We start from the raw sequence: 20,376 nt of genomic DNA on the forward strand, positions 1-20,376 counted from the left end.
AGCCTGTAACCATCATTCTAAGCAAACTATCACAAGAACAGAAAACCAAACACTGCAAGTTCTCACTCATAGGTGGGAGTTGAACAATGAGAACACATGAACACAATGTGGGGAACATCACACACCAGGGGCCTGTCAGGGGGTGGGCAGCTGGGAGAGGGATAGCATTAGGAGAAATACCTAATGTAAATGTTGAGTTAATGGGTGCAGCAAACCAACATGGCACATGTATACATATGTAATAAACCTGCAGGTTGTGGACATGTACCCTAAAACTTAAAGTATAATAAAAAATTGGACATAACCATAGGCCATCACTTACCACACCAATGTCCATAGTGTGCAATACAGCTGTCGATGATTAAACAATAATGAAGTTCTAAGAACACTTTTGATTTACTTTTTTTTTGTCTGGAGTAATGTGAAAGTGTAAAATGTGTGTCAGTCCAAGCAATAAGGTTTACCTGCCCCTGTTTCTTTCTGCCTCTATTTTTTTCCTATTAAATCTACGAAAAGTTCTTCCTTGGTTTTTGAATAATTAGATGCTGTGAATACTAATCAATAGAATCATAGGGCCCACGTCATGACATAGAAACAAACAAGTGTTGTTTTATCGTCTCTAGTTCTATAGCACATTGCTGGAAGGGATGAAAGAACAGGCAGCAAAGAATTGAGTCTGCCGGGCTGGGCATGGTGGCTCACACCTGTAATCCCAGCACTTTGAGAGGCCGAGGCGCACAGATGACCTGAGGTCTGGAGTTCAAGACCAGCCTGACCAACATGGAGAAACCCCATCTCTACTAAAAATACAAAATTAGCTGGCCATGGTGGTGCATGCCTGTTACCCCACTTACTCAGTAGGCTGAGCAAAAGAATCACTTGAACTTGGGAGGTGGAAGTTGCCACGAGCTGAGATCACACCAGTGCACTCCAGCCTGGGCAACAAGAGCGAAACTCTGTTTCAGAAAAAAAAAGAATCAAGTATGTCGAAGTCACACTGATCACAGCCAATTTTTGTGCCAAGGAAGGTTCTATTCAATAATTAACATAGAGTTTTACTTTTGCTCTCTCCTGTGTGCCAAGCAAAATATAGACTCTGGGGAATCAGAAACAAAAGGAACTCACCTGTTCCTCTCACAATACTCAGTACTTACTGAGATCAGGATAAAATAAAATGTCCTGTCTGGAATGCAGGGAAACCAGAACTTCAGGTCAGGGGATTTTTCCATTGAATTGTATGGAGATTAAGCTTAAAATATTATGAATGTATCTAAAATTCACTTTGTCTTTACTTTATGCATCCATCACATAGATATCATGCAGTGGGCACCCACGATAGGTTTAATTGTTGCTCACTTTCGTTGGATCAACAAGAAATGAACTCAGATGACAGTGATGAGTCTCAGAGTGAGAGGAGGTGCCAGCTGGACTTCCTTGGTTGAGTAGAGGCTCAGAAAGCTGTGAAACTCACTCATTTCCCTGCATCAGGACTTACTTTGGTCCTAGATGAATAATATTGAAGATATAAGCTTAAAATATTCCTAACACCAGGATTTGTGCATGTGTTTTCTTCCCCAAGAAAGCTATAAACAGCAAAAATTTTGCTGTAAGTTTCCCTGTGTCCTCTCTCCCTTTCCCCTCCCCTGAAACTAAAAGGAATGTTAACTGCTCATTTCTCTGTGACCAGCAGACCTTATCTATGCTCCCAATTCTAATTCCTTGTAAACATACTTTGTAAGGTCCTGTAAGATCCTGTCTCCTTTGCCATGCCACTGCAAGGTCATAAAGTAGGTAAAACCTAAGTTGCAATTCCGGTTTTCCTCAAAATCTAAGACATGTCACAAAATAATTTACTGCCTTTGTTTCTCGCTCTGGTAACATCTTCCTACCACACCTATTTCCTGCCATAAGAGTTTAAAAGGAAATTGTATAATTTAACTCTGGCTACCCATTGGGGACCCCCTTCCACACTGTGGAAGTTTTGTACTTTCTCTCAGCTCAATAAAGTCTACAACTGTTTCTCTCTCTCGGTCCATGTCTCTCTCACTCGCCGTGGTCAGCTGCCACACCAATTCTTTGGCGTCACTAGGCAAGAACCTTAGGCGTTACAAGAGGATGGGCTTCTCACCCCTTGCCATACAGATAAGTAGAAAGGGTGGTATTCAAAATTAATGGCCAGTCTCTAAGTGCCAGACACTGAACTTCATGGTCTTCCAACACTCAAAAAGTTTTAGGCAGAGGTCAGAGGTCTTAACCATAACCATATCTGAGTTGCATTTTGAAACAGTTTCCAGCTTCCTCAATAGGAATGGAAACCAAATGAATTTATGACTCCTTTGAGGAAGCTGATATATACAAGGAAAGCCAGGAGCAGGGGCAAGGGCAAGGGAGAGGTGCCCCTCAAATGATCCTGTGCTAATTCTTTCTGGCATCTTTCATGTGATCTCAGCTGCCTTTTCTATACTTGACACAGTGAATGTGGCACCCACTGCTCTAGCTGTGGTCTACCAGGAACCCCCAAAGGGAAGGGCACAGTGAGCAGGGGCATCTGCCCGAGTGACAAGGATTTGAGAGGGCAGGTTGGATGCAGGGAGACGACTGACCAAATGCCATGTGTCTGGACTTAAACTGCCTGGTTCAAATGGGACTTCACCCTTTTTGACTTCATGATATGGTACAAGTTATATGAAAATGCGTTGCTCCTTTTCTAGTCTGTAAAATGATAATGAAATGTGCACTAGTAACTGGGAGAAGACTATGCTAATGAAACAAAACAAGTTGCATAGACCACACAGCTAAGAAGCTGGCATTTACGAAGCCCTCAGTAAGAGTTCTTGATGCCATGGTATCTGCCATCTTCCTTTTTATCTTCATCATCACCTTCATAATCTTTCTGTTGTGCTTAGGGAATCGTTTAGAGGGACCCATTCCCTGCTGTCATGGGTGAGATGTCTATGAAAAGGACAACCAGTGTGGGAGGAAAGCAAAATTTTGAATAAGATTTCTGAGACCCCCACCACAACCAAGAACAGAAACTCCACAGTCCGCTGAGCTGACACTTTGCACATTGGTCTCTCCGCATCTGCCCACCACACTCTCCTGTTTGTACTGAGGATGAAGAAACAAAACGAGGCTCCTGACCATCCCTCAGCACTCACTGAGCTGCACTTCCCATCTGCCGGGCCATGACCACAAAGAGCATTAAACAAACCCTCCATTCCTCTCTCTTGCCCACCCCTGGGGGCCACCATTCTATTTTGCAACTCCATGAGTTTACCCTGGAGACTTGATATAAGTGGAATCATACTGTGTTTATCTTTTTTGTTTGTTTGTTTGTTTTAAACAGAGTCTTTCTCTGTCACCCAGGCTGAAGTGCAGTGGCATGATTTTGGCTCACTGCAACCTCCACCTCCTGGGTTCAAGTGATTCTCATGTCTCAGTCTCCCGAGTAGCTGGGATTACAGATGTGCGCCACCATGCCCAACTAATTTTTGTATTTTTAGTAGAGGCGAGTTTTTGCCATGTTGGCCAGTCTGGTCTTGAACTCCTGACCTCAAGTGACTCTCCCACCTCAGCCTCCCAATGTGCTGAAATTACAGGTGTGGAAAACTGAGCCTGCTCGTGTTTATCCTTTTGGGATTTATTTATTTCACTGACAATAATGTCTTCAAGGTTCATTCATGTTGCAGCCTGTGTCAGAAGTGCCAGCCTTTTTTCTTTCTTCTTTCTTTTCTTTCTTTCTTTCTTTCTTTCTTTCTTTCTTTCTTTCTTTCTTTCTTTCTTTCTTTTTTATGGAGTCTCACTTTGTTGCACATGCTGGAATGCAGTGGCACAATCTGGGCTCACTGCAACCTCCGCCTCCCAGGTTCAAGTGATTCTTGTGTCGCAGACTCCTGAATATCTGTGACTACAGGCACATGCCACCACACTTGGCTAATGTTTTGTATTTTTAGTAGAGACAAGTTTTCACCATGTTGTGCAGGATGGTCTTGAACTCGTGACCTCAGGTGAGCAGCCCACCTTGGCCTCCCAAGATGCTGGGATAACAGGCGTGAGCCACCGCACTGGCCAGAGGTGCCTGCCTTTTTAAGGCTGAATAGTCTTCCATTGTATGAATGAACTGCATTGCGCTTTTCATTCATCTGTCCATGGACCCTTGGGTTGCTTCCACATTTTGGCTGTTGTGAAGAATGCTGCTATGAATATTGGTGTACAAATATCTCTTCCACTCCTGGCTTCTAATTGTTTTTCGTAGGTACCCACAAATGCAACTCCGTGATCATCTGATAATTCTGTTTTTCATTTTTCAAATACACTCCATACTATTTTCCCTGTTCCTGCACAATTTTACATTCCCTCCAATCATGTTCTAGCATTCCCTCTAGTTTTTACCAATGCTTGTTTGTTTATCATATCCATCCTAATGTGTGGTATCACATTTTTGGTGTGATTTGCACTTCCCTAAGATTCGTGATTTTGAACATCATTTTATATGCTTAATGGCCATTGCTATATCTTTTTTAGGGACATGTCTACTCAAGTCTTCTGACCATTGTTAATGGGATGCCTTGGGTTTCTCGTTGTTTAGATCTAGCTGTTCTTTATATATTATGGATATCAGCCTCTTTTCAGATACATGATTTGCAAATATTTTTCGTAATCCATGGGTTATCTTTCACTCAGTTTGCAGTGTTTTTTGATACACAAAAGTGTTTGTCATTTAGATGTAATCCAAGGAATCTAATTTTCTTTTGTTGCCTATGCTTTTGGTGTCATATCCCAGAAAGCATCATCCATTCTGATATCATAAAGGTTTTGCTGGTGTTTTAGGCATGTTATAGTTTTAGCTCTTGGGCTTAGGTCTTTGATCTGGTTGGTGTTAATTTTTGCATCTGGTGTGACATAGGGTCCTCCTTCATTCTTCTGCATGTGGAAATCAAGTTTCTCTAACACCATTTGTTGAAAAGGCTGCTTTTCCACTAATGGACTTTCTTGGCACATATGTTAAAAATTATTTGAACATATATATGGGAAGTTATTTCTGGGCTTAAAAACAAACAAACAATAGCAGATAAAAATACAGCATGGGCCGGGCGTGGTTGCTCAAGCCTGTAATCCCAGCCCTTTGAGAGGCCAAGGGGGGCAGGTCACCTGAGGTTGGGAGTTCAAGATCAGCCTGACCAACAGGGCAAATCCCCATCTCTATTAAAAATACAAAATTAGCTGGGAGTGGTAGCGAATGCCTCTTATCCCAGCTACTTGAGAGGCTGAGGCAAGAGAATCGCTTAAACCCAGGAGGCAGAAGTTGTGGTGAGCCAAGATCGCACCATTGCACTCCAGCCTAGGCAACAAGAGCAGAACTCTGTCTCAATTTAAAAGATAGATAGATAGATAGATAGATAGATAGATAGATAGATAGATAGATAGCATGATTTCAAGAGTCCCAATCTAGCCTCAAAAAGAAGCATATAGAATGGTTTGATTGGAGCAGAAACGTAATAGCTTAAAAACCAGCATAATGAGAAAGTTAGGAGGCTTCTTTCCAAGCCATCTGGAAATATGCAATAAATTCCTATGAACTAAAATTTCCACACTGTACTATCAAACAGTAGAACTCATAAGTTCCATATTTCTGTATTTTTGTACCCAATTATCAACTTCTCTTCATTCCCCATCCCACCCCTTTTCTTCCCAGCCTCTGCTAACCACCTTTATACTCTCCACTTTCATGAGATTCCTTTTGTGTGTATGTGTGTGATGGAGTCTCATTCTGTTGCCCAGGTTGGAGTATAGAGGCATGATCTTGGCTCACTGCAATCTCTGCCTCCTAGTTTCAAGCGATTCTGCTGCCTCAGCCTCCCAAGCAGCTGGGACTACAGGCATACACGACCACACCTGGCTAATTTTTGTATTTTTAGGAGAGCTGGGGTTTCACCATGTTTGCCAGGCTGGTCTCGAACTCCTGGCCTGAAGTGATCCATCTGATTTGGCCTCCCAAAGTGCTGGGATTACAGGCATGAGCCACGACACCTGGCCAAGATTTTCTTTTTTGTTCCTACATATAAGCGAGAACATGTAATGTTTGTCATTCTGCGCCTGGCTTATTTCACTTAATATACTGACTTGCAATCTCATCCATTTTTGCTGCAGTAGAGAGGATTTTATTCATTTTTAGGTTGAATAACACTTCATTGTGTGTGTATACCACAGTGTCTTAATTGAAACAATTTTTTTAAAAAACAAATATTTTTAAAATGTCTCAGAATGTGAAACTTTAGGGATACTGTGACCATTTTATTCTTTTCTATTTCCCGTTTTATGTATATACAAGTGTGAAATAAAACAGCAATCAATGTGTGTATAAATGTACAACTTCAACAATTGTGAAATGAAAATGCCAAGTGGTAAGCAAGAACAGCACAATAAAAATCTGTATGGTATTAAAGGACAATGCATTTGAAGATAATATTTGAAGAAATTATATTACAATTAATTTCTGTTCTTACTCATTGGAGCTTGATCCCTCTAGGAACTTCATCATTGGAACCATCTCTGGTGTTTAAAAAAAAAAAAAAAAAAAAAAAAACCGCATGCCCACACAGGTGCAAGTAAATCAGAATCTCAGGTAATGAGACCCAGGCCTCATCGTTTGGAAGCTCCCCAGGTGACTTCAATCAAAGCCAAGATTGAGGACTGGTGACATGGATCTCTACACATAACCTGCCTAAACAGATTCCCTAAAAGCAGTTTATAAAGAAATTCCACATGAACTGTGGAAAAGGATGTGAATTTGACGTACAGTATGTCCTCACTTAGCATCTTTGAAAGTCTCTTCGAAACTACACCTTTAAGCAAAATTTTGTAGAGCGAAACCGCTTATTCTTCATCAACATTATAACTCAACAACTTTGGACAAAACATTGGTGTTGAAGGACCTGCTATACATTGTTTCCATAAAGTCAATTTTCAGGGGATTACAAAATGAAGTGGGGACTTCCTGTATATAAAGGTGGTTGTGATTTCACCTGGATGACAGGGTTATTGCTCAGAAACTAAAGGAGGCCTCCCAGGTATAGAGGATTCAGTCATGATGTTTATGCTAAACAAAGGATCCCAGAATACTCACCCTTTCCAGTTGAAGGCATAATGAAGAAAGCAATATTCACATAGGAAATGTGGAAAGGAATAAAAGCCATCAAGCAACAAAACTAATGTGACCAAGGGGTTAGGATTTGCAGATGTAGAGATGTAATGTGGTTGCCCTTTCTAACCCACACAAGAAAAAGGATGGAATAGATCATGAGTTTAGACTGTTCTGCTGTGCAGGCACCACAGGGCACTTTGAATGTCCCTGTTTCTCAGGCTGTAGATGAAAGGGTTCAGCATGGGGGTGAGCATAGCGTGTATCACTGATACCACCACACCATTCCTGGGGGATGGTGACACAGCTGAAGTCAGGTACACTCCAATATTGTTCTATAAAATAAACAAACAACTGCCAGGTGAGAGCCACAGGTGGCGAAGGCTTTATACTTCCCATCTGATGATGGAATTCTTAAAATGGAAGAGACAATTTTAGAGTAACAAAAAAGGATCCCTGAAGTGGAAAGAAAACCAAGCATAGTGCTATCTAAATATATGAATATGCCCAGGAAAAAAGACACCAAAACTAGGGAGACACAGAGGTGAGAATTCATGATGACGGGGTAGTGCAGGGGGTGACAGATGGCCACAAATCGGTCATAGGCCATCACAGTCAGGAGCATGTCTTCTATACATGCAAAAAGGACAAAGAAAGATACCTGTGTCAGGCAGCCCACATATGAGATGACTCTGCCATGCGACTGCATGTCCACAATCACCTTGGGAACCGTGGCCGAGGTGAAACTGATATCAGCCAAGGACAGGATGGAGAGGAAGAAGTACATGGGGGTGTGGAGGTGGGAGTCAGAGCTGACAGCCAGGATGATGAGCAGGTTCCCCAGTACTGTGACCAGCTACATGGACAGGGATAGCCCAGCGAGGACGGGCTGCAGTTTTGGATCCTCTGAGAGTCCCAGGAGGAGGAATCCGGAGACACCTGTGAGATTCTGTGGCTCTGTGTGACTTGGACACCTTGAGAAGAAAAGACGATTGGAAAAATAAAAGATAAAAACTAGCCCTTAATGCTGTGTGTATATTTTGGATACAAGAAATTCACAAGGAACATTTTCACACTTGAGGACCATACACCATCAGCAATATTTCTCAGTTGTGACAAACCCAAAAATCTCAGAATTATTACATGATTTACTCTTTTGCTCTTCAACTCTTTCTCTACATACCTACTTTAGAGAAAATCCACCAAAGAATGTTAGAAGACCAAAATGTAACATGTAACAAATCCATGATCTCAGTAAAATACAGCCTACTCTTTTCAGAAAAAAATAAAATGCAATAAAAAATGTTCTTCTCTCTTTAAGAAAAAGATTTCAGTCTAATTGAAAGAAATTAAGAAGCAGTGAAATACATTTTATTTTATTCTGACACTGTGCTACAAATTCATTTGATGTAGAATATTTATAAGCATTATACAAGAGCTAGGACCATACTATCTAAAAACAAAATCAAACCTTATAGCTCTTAGTCAGAAGACCTTTCTATGTTCCAGTTACTTTTCATATTTATTATCATCCTTAGGTTTTCTGACATCATTTCTCCATAAAAGTAAATGCACACTCAAGTATGGGAGCTGTGTTTCGAAGTTAATTGAATATATAACTCTTGGCCGAGCGTGATGGCTCACACCTGTAATCTCAGCACTTTGGGAGGCTGAGGCTGGTGGATCACGTGAGGTCAGGAGTTCCAGACCAGTCTGGCCAACGTGGTGAAACCCTGTTTCTAGTAAAAGTACAAAATTAGCCAGGCGTGGTGGGGGGCACCTGTAACCCCAGCTACTCAAAAGGCTGAAGCAGGACAATCCCTTAGAACCTGGGAGGTGGAGGTTGTACACCCTATGATATTATTTTTGATATCCTAGAGAAATATTACTCCTAATATCATAGTGGGCATACACCCTGTGATATTAATTGTAATATCCTACAGAGATATTACTCCTAATAATACAGTGGGTGTACACCCTGTGACATTATTCATAGTAACCTACGGGGATATGACACCTAATATTACAGTGGGTGTATACTCTGTGATATTATTCGTAATGTCCTTGGAAGATATTACTCCTAATATCAAAGTGGGTGTACACCATGTGTGTACACTCTGTGATATAATTCGTAATATTCCAGAGAGATATTTCTCCTAATATTACAGTGAGTGTACACTCTGTGAAATTATTCATAGTATCCTAAAGAAATACTGCTCCCAGTATCACAGTGGGTGTACACCCTGTGATATCACTCGTAATATCCTAGGGAGATATTACTTCTAATAGCACAGTGGGTGTACATTCTGTGATATTATTTGTAATATCCTAGGGAGATATTACTCCTAATATTACAGTGGGTGTACATTATGTGTGGACACCCTGTGATGTTTTTCATAATATCCTAGGAAGAAATTACTCCTAATGTCACGGTGGGTGTACACCATGTATGTACACACTTTGATGTTATTCGTAACATCCTAGGGAGCTATTACTCCTAATGTATGTCACAGTGGAAGTACACCATGTGTGTATATTCTGTGATGTTATTCGTAATATCTTAGAAAGTTATTATGCCTAATGTCATAGTGGATGCATACCATGTGTGTACGCTCTGTAATGTTATTCATAATATCCTAGGGAGACATTTTCTCTAATGTCACAGGGATCATCATCTGTGTACACGTTGTGCAAGGGTTATTTGTTATATCCTAGTTAGATATTACTCCTAATCATCACAGTGGGTGCACATAATGGGTGTACATTCTGTGATGTTAATTCAATAATATCCTAGGGAGGTACTACTCCTAATGTCCTAGTGAGGTGTAGGAGCCTGTGATATTATTCGTAATATCCTTGGGAGGTGTTACTCCTAATATCAGAGTGGGTGTACACCATGTGATATTATTTGTAATAATCCTAGGGAGATATTACTGTATACCCTGTGATATTTGTAACATTTTAGGGAGATATTTCTCCTAAAGTCACAGTGGGTGTTCACCCTGTCATATTCTTCCTAATATCACAGTGGGTGTACACCACGTGTGATATTGTTCCTAATATCTAGGGGGGGAGGATGATATTCCTTCCAATATCACAGAAAGTGTCCACCCCCTGTGATATTGTCCCTAATATCCACGGAAGAAGAGGATGACATTATTCCAAATATCACTGGGGATGTGCACCCCTCCTGTGATATCCAGGGATGGAAAGAATGATATTACTTCCATGATCGCAGGGGGTGCACACCACCCCTGTGATATTGCTGATAATATTCCGGGGGGTAGAGGATGATATTACTACCAATATCGCAAAGTGTGTACACACCTGCTGTGATATTTTTCCTAATGTTCTGTGAAACCGAACATGTTACCCCCAATATCGCAGGGGCTGTTAACCCTCTATGATATTGTTTCTAATATCCAGGGAAGGAGAGTATGATATTACTCCCAATATCACAGGGGGTGTACACCTTTTTGTGATAATGTTTCCAATATCTGGCGAAACAGAGGATGATATTACTCCCAATATCGCAGAGGGTGGACACCCCCCTGTGATATTGTTCTTAATATTCAAACAGGGAGAGGAAAAATATCACAGCAGGTGTGTACACACCCTGCGATATTGGGACATCCCTGAGAAAGAGAATGCGCCCCTGAGGGTAGGCCTATGAACGGCCCCATGGGGGCAGCGTCTTTTAAGGTCTAAGCCAAAGGTATGAAATAAGCCCGTCTCCTGTAGCACTCCCAGGCTTATTAGGACAGGAAATTCCCACCTAATAAACTTTGGTCAGACAGGTTGTCTGCTCTCAAACCCTGTCTCCCGATAAGATATTATCAATGACAATGAGTGCCCGAAACTTCATTAGCAATTTTAATTTCGCCCCATTCTGTGGTCCTGTGATCTTGCCCTGCCTCCACTTGCTTTGTGATATTCTATCACCTTGTGAAGCATGTGATCTCTGTGACCCACACCCTATTCGTGTACTGCCTCCCCTTTTGTAATCCCAGCACTTTGAGAGGCCAAGGCTGGAGGACTGCTTGAGCCCAGGAGTTTGAGATCAGCCTGGGCAACATAGTGAGACCCTGTCTCTACAAAAAATAAAAAAAATCGGGTGTGCTGGCAAGTGCTTGTAGTCCCTGCTACTTGGGAGGCTGAATAAGGGGGGGTCGCTTGAGCCCCGGAGGCTAAGGCTGCAGTGAGCTGAGGTTGCGCCACTGCACTCCAGCTGGTGACAGAGTGAGACCCTGCCCAAAAAAAAAAAAAAAAAAATACAACAGAGGATTTTGTAATTTGAGTGGAGGTATGGAAAAGAAGTGAAGGCCATTGCAGCCCAACTCAAAGGAATATGCTCGGAGGCTACTCGCCTCGGCCCCTCTTCACCTCAGGGACCCCACCACAGCTCCACAACACATAATGAATGATAATTCAAGCCAAAGGCCAAGGAGGAAAAAAAGTGAAGCTTAGGGGAGGAGGGAGTGAAAGGCTGAGCAAAGGCATTTGAGACCACAGGGAGCTGTGGGAGAGGACAGGAGAGGCTCCCAAGAGACCCTCAGGGCATTCATGAGCATGAAGGACAAAGGCTGAGCACACCCTGTGAACTCAGTGGAGTAAAAGAAGCACTAACCATTCTCTAGTCAACATGAGACTTTGGTGGGTTTCTTGAGTGAGAAAGAGAAAACCGTTCTTCATCGCCTTGTGGGTTCCATGTGTTATGCTGGCTGAACAATAGCAAGTATGGATGGTGGAGGCTGCACTGATCCACACTCAGTGGTTAAGGGCAGAGAAAGAGGTTATAAATGTTGTTGAAAGAGCAAAGGAATGACACATTCATTTATGTAAGGGGGCTTGACCAATGTTAGGAGGAACAAGAGAGCTCCTTGCCCCACAAAGCACTGGGTGCTCACTATCTTATTATTATAGGGACCCCAGACATTGCGAAGACTCCTTCCCAGTCCCCCTTTGGCCCTGGGTAGCCCAAAAAATGCCCTTGAGCACCATCTAATTTAGGTCATTGCATGCCATGGGATTCTTTGCAGCCTGCCACATCTTACTCTGGGAGGAGTGGCAAGAAAGTTAGTTCTCTGGATCTAACTAGCCCTAGAGAGGCAGCTTGCATAGAGGGAAGCAAAGCACTTTGGAATCAGAACACTTGGGTCGAAATCTTTCTCTGTCACTTCCCAACTCAGTTTCTGGATAAATTTCTGTTTGTTTTTGAGACAGTGTGTCACCCTGTCACCCAGGCTGAAGTACAGTGGTGCGATCACGGCTCACTGCAGCCTCGAACTCCCAGGCTCAGGTGATCCTCCCACCTCAGCCTTCTGAGTAGCTGGGACTATAGACTTGCACCATCATGCCAGCTAACCTTTTGTATTTTTTGTAGAGATAGAGTTTTGCCATGTTGCCCGGGCTGCTCTAGAACTCCTGGAGTCAAGCGATCTGCCTGCCTTGGCCTCCCAAACTGCCACTGCTCCCCGCCAATTTTAGATAAGTTTTTAATGACTTTGAAATTCATCTGGAGTGAAAAACAGACATAATGTCAGCTATCCAAATGACTGTTGTGAGAAGAAAGGTAGGTAGACAAACATATCAGATTTGACAGAACATCATTTGGAATGAAGTCAGTATTTGATAAATGGCAGATAATAACATGAGGGAGACTAAATACCATGATGTATCCAGAAAGCAGCAGCCATAATACATGAAGTTCATAGAAGTCATTTTCTGGTTCACATTTCTTCCACATCTACATTCCTTCATCAAACATCAACTGGGCACCTATCAAGGGTTAGACACTGTTTTAGGAGGAGAGGATACAGCTTTGAATGAGACAGACATGGGCCCCGCCTTCGAGTTGCTCAGAGCCTACTGAGAGAGGCAAACAATCACTGAAATCTGCCATGGTAAGTACTAAAAATGGCATTGTCCCCAGGGCACCAACGAGAAAGGGCTTAACTGGGGAAATGGGAAGAGGGCAAGAGATACATATCTTTCAGAGCCCAACACAGGGTTTGAAACACAGTACGTCATCAATAAATATTGAATACTGAATTAATAAGTAAATGGTGCTCACAGAGTTTACCTGATTTGCACAAGATTACTTGGCTAATAAGCAGCAGGGCTGGTGCAGATACAAGTTCTGTGACTCTCTCTTTCAACACTGAGTAAAGGGAAAAAATGAACAACCAGTGAATGATTCTGCCTGGCCTGGAAGAGCAAAGATTCAAATGATTTTTTTTCTCCCAAATTGTTTTCATAGATTATGATATGGCTCCATCTGACCAGCAGAGGGCAGGCTTGGATGGAACTAGCATCCCAGGCCCTCTGACCAGAGTCATCATCTGTGCCTTTGCTCTGCAGAGACGGTGATTTTTTTTTAAGGGAGGGGAAAAAACAACAACAACAACAACAAAACCTGCCAGAGCTGAAAGTGTTTTCCAAATTATCCCAACATCCTGTCCTATTTATTGGATGGTTGGATCTGGATAGAAATAGGGCTTCATACTGTGTTTAGTTCCCTGGATCCCTGGTAACCTATTTCCTTTTGTCAGCCCCAAAGTAGCTTTAATCTCTTCTCCTTTGGCAGAGATGGCTGTGAGCTAGAACAGGGATGGAGGACAGGGGTAAATAAATAAGTCAGGAAAAGCTTCTTCTTAGATGGTAACATTTACTTTTGTCAAATTTGAAACATTTTGACCTTTATATTTTCAAAAGCGTTTTTCAATCCTTCTCATACTCTTCAGGGATTCCAATTACATATACCTTATATCACCTGAAATTGTCCCACAGGTCAACACGATTCTGTTTATTTATTTATCAATCTTCCTTTCATCTGTGCATCAATTTTTTGTAGTTTCTTTTGATTTGTCTTCAAGTTTATCACTCCTTTCTTCTGCAGTGTCCAATCTTCTCTTTAACCCATCCAGTAAATTGGTCATTTCCAATCTTATATTTTTCAGTTCTACAATTGTCATTTGGTTTTTATACTTTTAATTTTTGAGTTGAAACTCCTCATCTCTGCAATCATTCTGTCCACCTTTCCTTCAAATTCTTAAACATATTTATAATAGTTGTTTTAAAGTCTTTGTCTACTAACTCCTATATCCATGTTATCTCTGGGACTATTTATATTGACAATTTTTTTCCTGATTGTGAATCACATTTTCTAGCTTTTTTCATATCTAGTAATTTTTTTATTATACATTGGACCAGCTGAATTGGAGAGCTTAGACTATATTTTCCTTTGAAGAGCATGGAGTTTTATTTTAGCACGCACTTAAGCTACTAGCAGATCATTTTGATCCTATTGAGGCTCAGTTTTATGCCTTTTTAGGGTGGGTCTAGAATTGCCCTTACTTCAGGCAATGATCCTTAATTCTAAAATGTGGTCTTTTTAACATCTCAATTAAATTCTCTGAGTTTTCAATGGGATTGCTTCACTTTGAATGGTTGGAATGTGAACATCTCCAAGCACTGGGTGACCTCTGGAATCATTTCTCAGCTCCCCAGGAACTCTTCTCTGCTAAGCCTTGTATAGTCTTACCCTGCGTATATGTAGCTTAGTATTCAAGACCCAATGGGTTCTCTATGCATATTTTTAAAGTTCCTGTTCTGTACAGTATTCTCTTCTCCAGTACCCTGTCCCACAAATTCTGGCCACCTCAGTAGCCCCAAACTCTATTTCTATTTCTTCCACTCAACGAAACTTCAGAGAACTGCAGTCTCTTCCCAAATCATTTTGTAAGTTTCTCTTCTGTTAAGCCTCACAATCCTGTGACTTCTAATGTCCACTGACTGACAACAGTTGCCTCATATATTTTGTTCCGTTTTGTTGTCATTGATAGTGGGAGGAGAACTCTGATATTCATAACTCTACAATGGGAGATATAGAAAGTCAGGAGGTAGGCCGGGTGCAGTGGCTCAAGCCTGTAATCCCAGCACTTTGGGAGGCCGAGACGGGCGGATCACGGGGTCAGGAGATCGAGACCATCTTGGCTAACACGGTGAAACCCCGTCTTTACTAAAATACAAAAAGCTAGCCGGGCAAGGTGGCCTGCGCCTGTAGTCCCAGCTACTCGGGATGCTGAGGCAGGAGAATGGCGTGAACCCGGGAGGCGGAGCTTGCAGTGAGCTGAGATCCGGCCACTGCACTCCAGCCTGGGTGACAGAGCAAGACTCCGTCTCAAAAATAAATAAATAAATAAATAAAAGAAAGTCAGGAGTTAACAGTTAAGCTGAGACCCATAAGATGACAAGAAGCCAACTACGCAGAAAGCCACAGGAATAGCTGTTCAGGCAGAAGGGTCAACATGTGCACAGGCCAGATAGCAACGCTTGCTGTATTTCCAGAGAAAACCTGTATATATGTGTGACTGTATTTGTGTGCACACATAGGTTGGTAAACATCTATATAGCTAAAGCTATCTCAAATGGCATAATAGTAAAAGTATGAGCTCTGGAATCAAACATCCCAGGGGCAAATCCTGCCACTTACAAGTAGCAGCAAGGGATGTTCAGCAATTCACTTAACTCTTGGTTTCAACTCTTTCTTCTGTCAAATGAGAGTTGTTACACACATGCAGCAGGACTCTTGTGAGGATTAAATGTGATAAAGTATGTTAAGTATCTGGCAAGATAACAGAATAAATAGTATATAATGTGTTATTATTTCCTCTTCTGTAAGTTTGTAAATAATGTTCAAAGAGTGAAATATAATGTATAAAATACGGGGCAATGTTTAAAATACAGAAACTATTTTCCAAATATAAATACCACTTTTCTGAGTTCTTTAAAGTTCTTAAATATCAAGTTATTCAACTAGGAAAAAAGGAAAGTTTCACACATATCCCACACTTAACACATTGCTGATTCCAACATTATCTTATTTGGGTTGTTTATAAACATATCTGTACTCTGCCCATTCCTCCACCCTCAGGTCAGACTGTTAAGGTTGTTTGAGTGCAGAGACAAGTTTTATTTATATTTGTCTCTCTTACAGACAGTGGCCCAGCACCTAACACATAGTATGTCTATTCAAAATTATGAATTTTTCTTCAAAGGAGTAAATAGGCTTAATTTTTCATGCAAGAAAATAAAATTTGGAGTTATGCATATACCACACCAAAGCAATCTGTTATAATGACGAAAATCCAATTATCCCATTGTGATTACACTTAATACTGAACAACCCACTACGAGTAGTAGAAAGACATGGGAAAGCAGAGACCTGGTTTCAAAACCTAGCTCCCTCCTATTTACTAAATGACCTTGAGTAAGTTGTTAATAGCCTGAATTTCAGTTTCCTTATCTATAACAAAGGAATAATAACTACCTCATGGGGTTTGTTACAAAGATTATAAAGAATAATATATGTAAAGACTCTACCACAGAGTATCCATGCTACATTGTGGGAACTCAGTTCTCATCATCCAGTGGATTCAATCAACTATTAATTAACTCTGAATTTTTATGTACAACAGTAAGTCTAGCTGATCCTCCACAGTATTTCAGGGGCTATAGTGGATACCCACCTACTATGATATTGTCTATCCAACCCCTTCTGTCCATTTGAGAATAGTTCTTCCTTCAATTGCAACCATGTGATTTGCAAGCACAGGAAATTATACACACACACACACACACACACACACACACATACAATTTAAGATGGAGTTTCACTCTGTCACCCAGGCTGGAGTACAGTGGTGCAATCTCGGTTCAGTACAACCTCTGCCTCCTGGGTTCAAGTGATTCTCCTACCTCAGTCTCCTATAGGCACATACCACCACACCCAGCTCATTTGTGTGTGTGTTTTTAGTAAAGACAGGGTTTTGCTATGTTGGCTAGGCTGATCTCGAACTCCTGACCTCAAGTGATCCTCCTACCTCAGCCTCCCAAAGTGTTGGGATTATAGGCATAAGCCACCATGCCCATATTCTTAAAGATTCTACCCCTGCCCATAGCTGATTGGTCCGGAGATGGGCATCTAACCCATGCAAGGCCACTCAGAGCCTTTCCCTCAATTTTTCAAACTCAAAGTGAGGAAGTAAGTAAACACCTCACTGATGGTGAATGTTGCAAGATGTGAAATTTGTGAGTTTTGACAACCATGTTCCATTATCAGATGGAGGAAGCCAAAAGAATGAACGGATGGAACATGAGAGGCATAAAAGAGAAACAGAGAGAGGGAGATGTGGAGGCATTTGAGTTCCTGACACTCAGTTGCATCAGAGCTCTTCCTGTGATTTAGTTACTCAGACTTTCATTAATGTGAAGTTGCTGTGTTATTCTGAGTCCTATGAGCAGTTCTTAGGTGAGATTAGAAGTGCAAGACATAGATTAGGGAAAATGTCTAATCTATGTCTTATACTAGAAAATGTGAGAGAAAATGTAGATGGAGACAGAGAAGGCTGGGAGAGCCATCAGACCAAGAAGAGGGTTTAATCTTTGTGAAGAGAAGAATAAAGGGGAAAGGTCTGGTGGAAGAGTCTTGGGCTGCAGTGCAGTTCTAAGAAAGCTTACCAAGTCTGATGGCGAATCCTTGAGCCAGAGTCACCTATCAGAGGAGTCCTGTGTCTCCCAAGAACAGCCCAATACAGAATCTTGCCACATTCACTCACTGGCTGGGAGCAACTTGTGTAAGATTGCCAGATTACATATAGGACACCCAGTTAAATTCGAATTTGAATTTCAGATAAATGATGAATCATTTGTTAGTAAAAATAGGTCCCAAATATTGCATGGGCATCCTGCGTTTTTATTTGCTAAATCTGACACACCTAAGCTTATGGGGCACTTGTATTCAGTGTAACACAGTAATAGATTTGAGTGCAGCAGCTGGGACCATCGGCCAATCACGCTTTCACAATCAGGGATGTGTGAGGCACAGCCCCGTGGCTGCCACAGTACACCTTCCAGTAGATTTCGCTTCTTCCTAAACTAGTCGGAGTTTACCTTTTTCACTTCCAATCTAAAGAATTCTGACTGATTGCTACAGTTACCTATTGACTTATAACACACCATCTCCAACTTTGTAGTGTAAAACAAAAACTATTTTATTATGCCTCTGGGTTCTATGGGTCATGAATTGGGACATTTTTTAGGGAGGATGGCTTATCTCTGCTCCACAATGTCTGAGGCCTCATCTGGGATGCAAAAACAAAGGATGATACAAGTGGCTGAGGGACTGAGTCATCTGAAGGCTTCTTCACTGGTACGTCTGGTGCCTAGACTGGGAGGACTTGAGGGCTGGGCTCAGCTGAGACTGTGAACCAGAACGCCTACACATGTCTTCTCCATGTGGCATGGAATTCCTCACAACATGACTGCCTCAGGGTGGTCGGATTTTTTCCTTAGAGACTTTGGACCCCAAGCATGATTGTTTCAGTAAACAAGGTAGGAACTTCATGGTCTTTAATGTCTTAGCCTCAGAAGTTACACAGCCTCACAACTGCTGTATCCTACTGGTCAAAGCAAGCACAAGCCACCTACATTCAAGGAGAGGGGATCTAGACCCCACCTTACAATGAGAAAGAATTTATAGGCATATTTTTAAGTGCCACAATTAGCCGGGTGAGGTTGCGGGTGCGTGTAATCCCAGCTACTCAGGAGGCTGAGGCAGGAGAATCACTTGAACCCGGGAGGCGGAGGTTGCAGTGAGCCGAGATCACGCGGTTGCACTCCAGCCTGGGCTACAAAAGTGAAACTCCGTGTCAAAAAATATATAAAATAAATAAAATAAAGTGCCACATTAATTAGTTGATCAGGCTCAGCACATGACTTTTAAAGATCCCTCTTGCCTCTTAATGTCTATGAAAGACCCTGCTCTGGTAGGAACGCTGGCTCTTTCAGAAAGCAAGAACTCAAATGCTTTGTGAGTCTGTGGCATAAAATTCTTTCCTAACATCTACTCAGAGCATCCTCGGGGGCACCAACAAGACCACTAACTTTTTCTGCACTCTTTCTTGACTAACAACCCTTTGATTAAAAATTTGAGCAACTGTGTAATATAGAAGGAACATCAGAACAAGTTTCTTTTCTTTACAGACAGAGACCTCCAATCCCAATAATTATTCTCTGTCATTTGGTATAAAGCTGCAGATAGAAGTTACAACAGCTGTGAGGATGTGCAGAAGGAAAATGAGGGCAGCCTTTTTCATCTTCAGAGATCTTGGGCAGACCAACGATTATTCTCACAATCAACTTTCTAAAGACTTTTGACAATCTGGGTATCAGTAATAAATAGTTGATTGAAAAGTACTTCCTCATTGTATCATCTGTGCAAGGATCCATAATGAAAAATATAAAATACAACACTGTGGGCTCCTTTATAAGGCAGGTGTGGATTTAAATTCTACCTTTTCTCCCATTTTTATCTAGGTAGACTTGTACAGGTCACTCTGCCTTTCTGAGACTTATTTTCCACACAGTGCAATGCAATTAATAACCCTGCCTGAAAGAGTTAGTGTGAGAATTAGAATAATAAATTTAAAATAAAGCACCCAGAAGATTACATAGTGATGGGTGGGATATAAAAAGAAATTTTGGAATAAACATCATCAGATGCTTGCCATGTACCAAACACCACACTAGAAACTGCAGGGGACACAGGGATGGATGACCAAGGCACAGTTCTTGTCACCAGAAATAACATAGATGATTAAAGGACTAGCATATCTCCTATGAAGGAATCAGAGAGTATGAGGCTGAGTTCCAAGTAAGGTGCGTCCTAGCATTCTCTGGCTAGCCATTATTGCCTCAATTTCCTCATATGTTATAATGAGAATAATAAACACCTTGCCTACCTCACAGGATTATTCTGAATATTACCAAAATAGTAGGTATTAAAGTGCTTGGTAAATACTAAATTATTAAAGTGTAGTCTTGCGTCACTAACCAAAGCGTGGCCCATGGACCACCAGAATTGACATCACCTGGGAGCTGGTTAGAAATGCAGACTCTCAGGCCCCACCCCAGACCTACTGAATCAGAGTTTACGGTTTAACAAGACTATTTGTGATTCCCATGCTCATTAATGTTGGAAAGACAGTGATCTGTGTAACAGTTAACATTCTGATTTTAAAAAATGAAGCCATTTAAGATTCATTACAAAGCAACCTATGGGCCCATGCAAAATGATCTAATAAAACTAAAATCCTAATTTTCTTTTTTTTTTTTGAGACGGAGTCTGCGCTCCTGTCACCAGCTGGAGTTGCAGTGGCCAGATTCTGCAGCTC

At 41.5% G+C, this 20,376-nt stretch overlaps 1 protein-coding gene across 1 annotated transcript in view; it reads right to left on the reverse strand.

Annotated features, from left to right (window-relative positions):
• Positions 1-7,454: 7,454 nt before the first annotated feature.
• The window catches only part of LOC108514562 (olfactory receptor 7E24-like), a 41,218-nt gene continuing 28,296 nt past the window's right edge, over positions 7,455-20,376 (reverse strand). Inside the window, 1 exon segment of the mRNA XM_017850853.1 lies at positions 7,455-8,115. Coding sequence (XP_017706342.1) covers positions 7,455-8,115 — 661 coding nt within the window.

Source organism: Rhinopithecus bieti, unplaced genomic scaffold (assembly GCF_001698545.2).
Source record: "Rhinopithecus bieti isolate Rb0 unplaced genomic scaffold, ASM169854v2 scaffold_30846, whole genome shotgun sequence".
Lineage (NCBI taxonomy): Eukaryota > Metazoa > Chordata > Mammalia > Primates > Cercopithecidae > Rhinopithecus > Rhinopithecus bieti.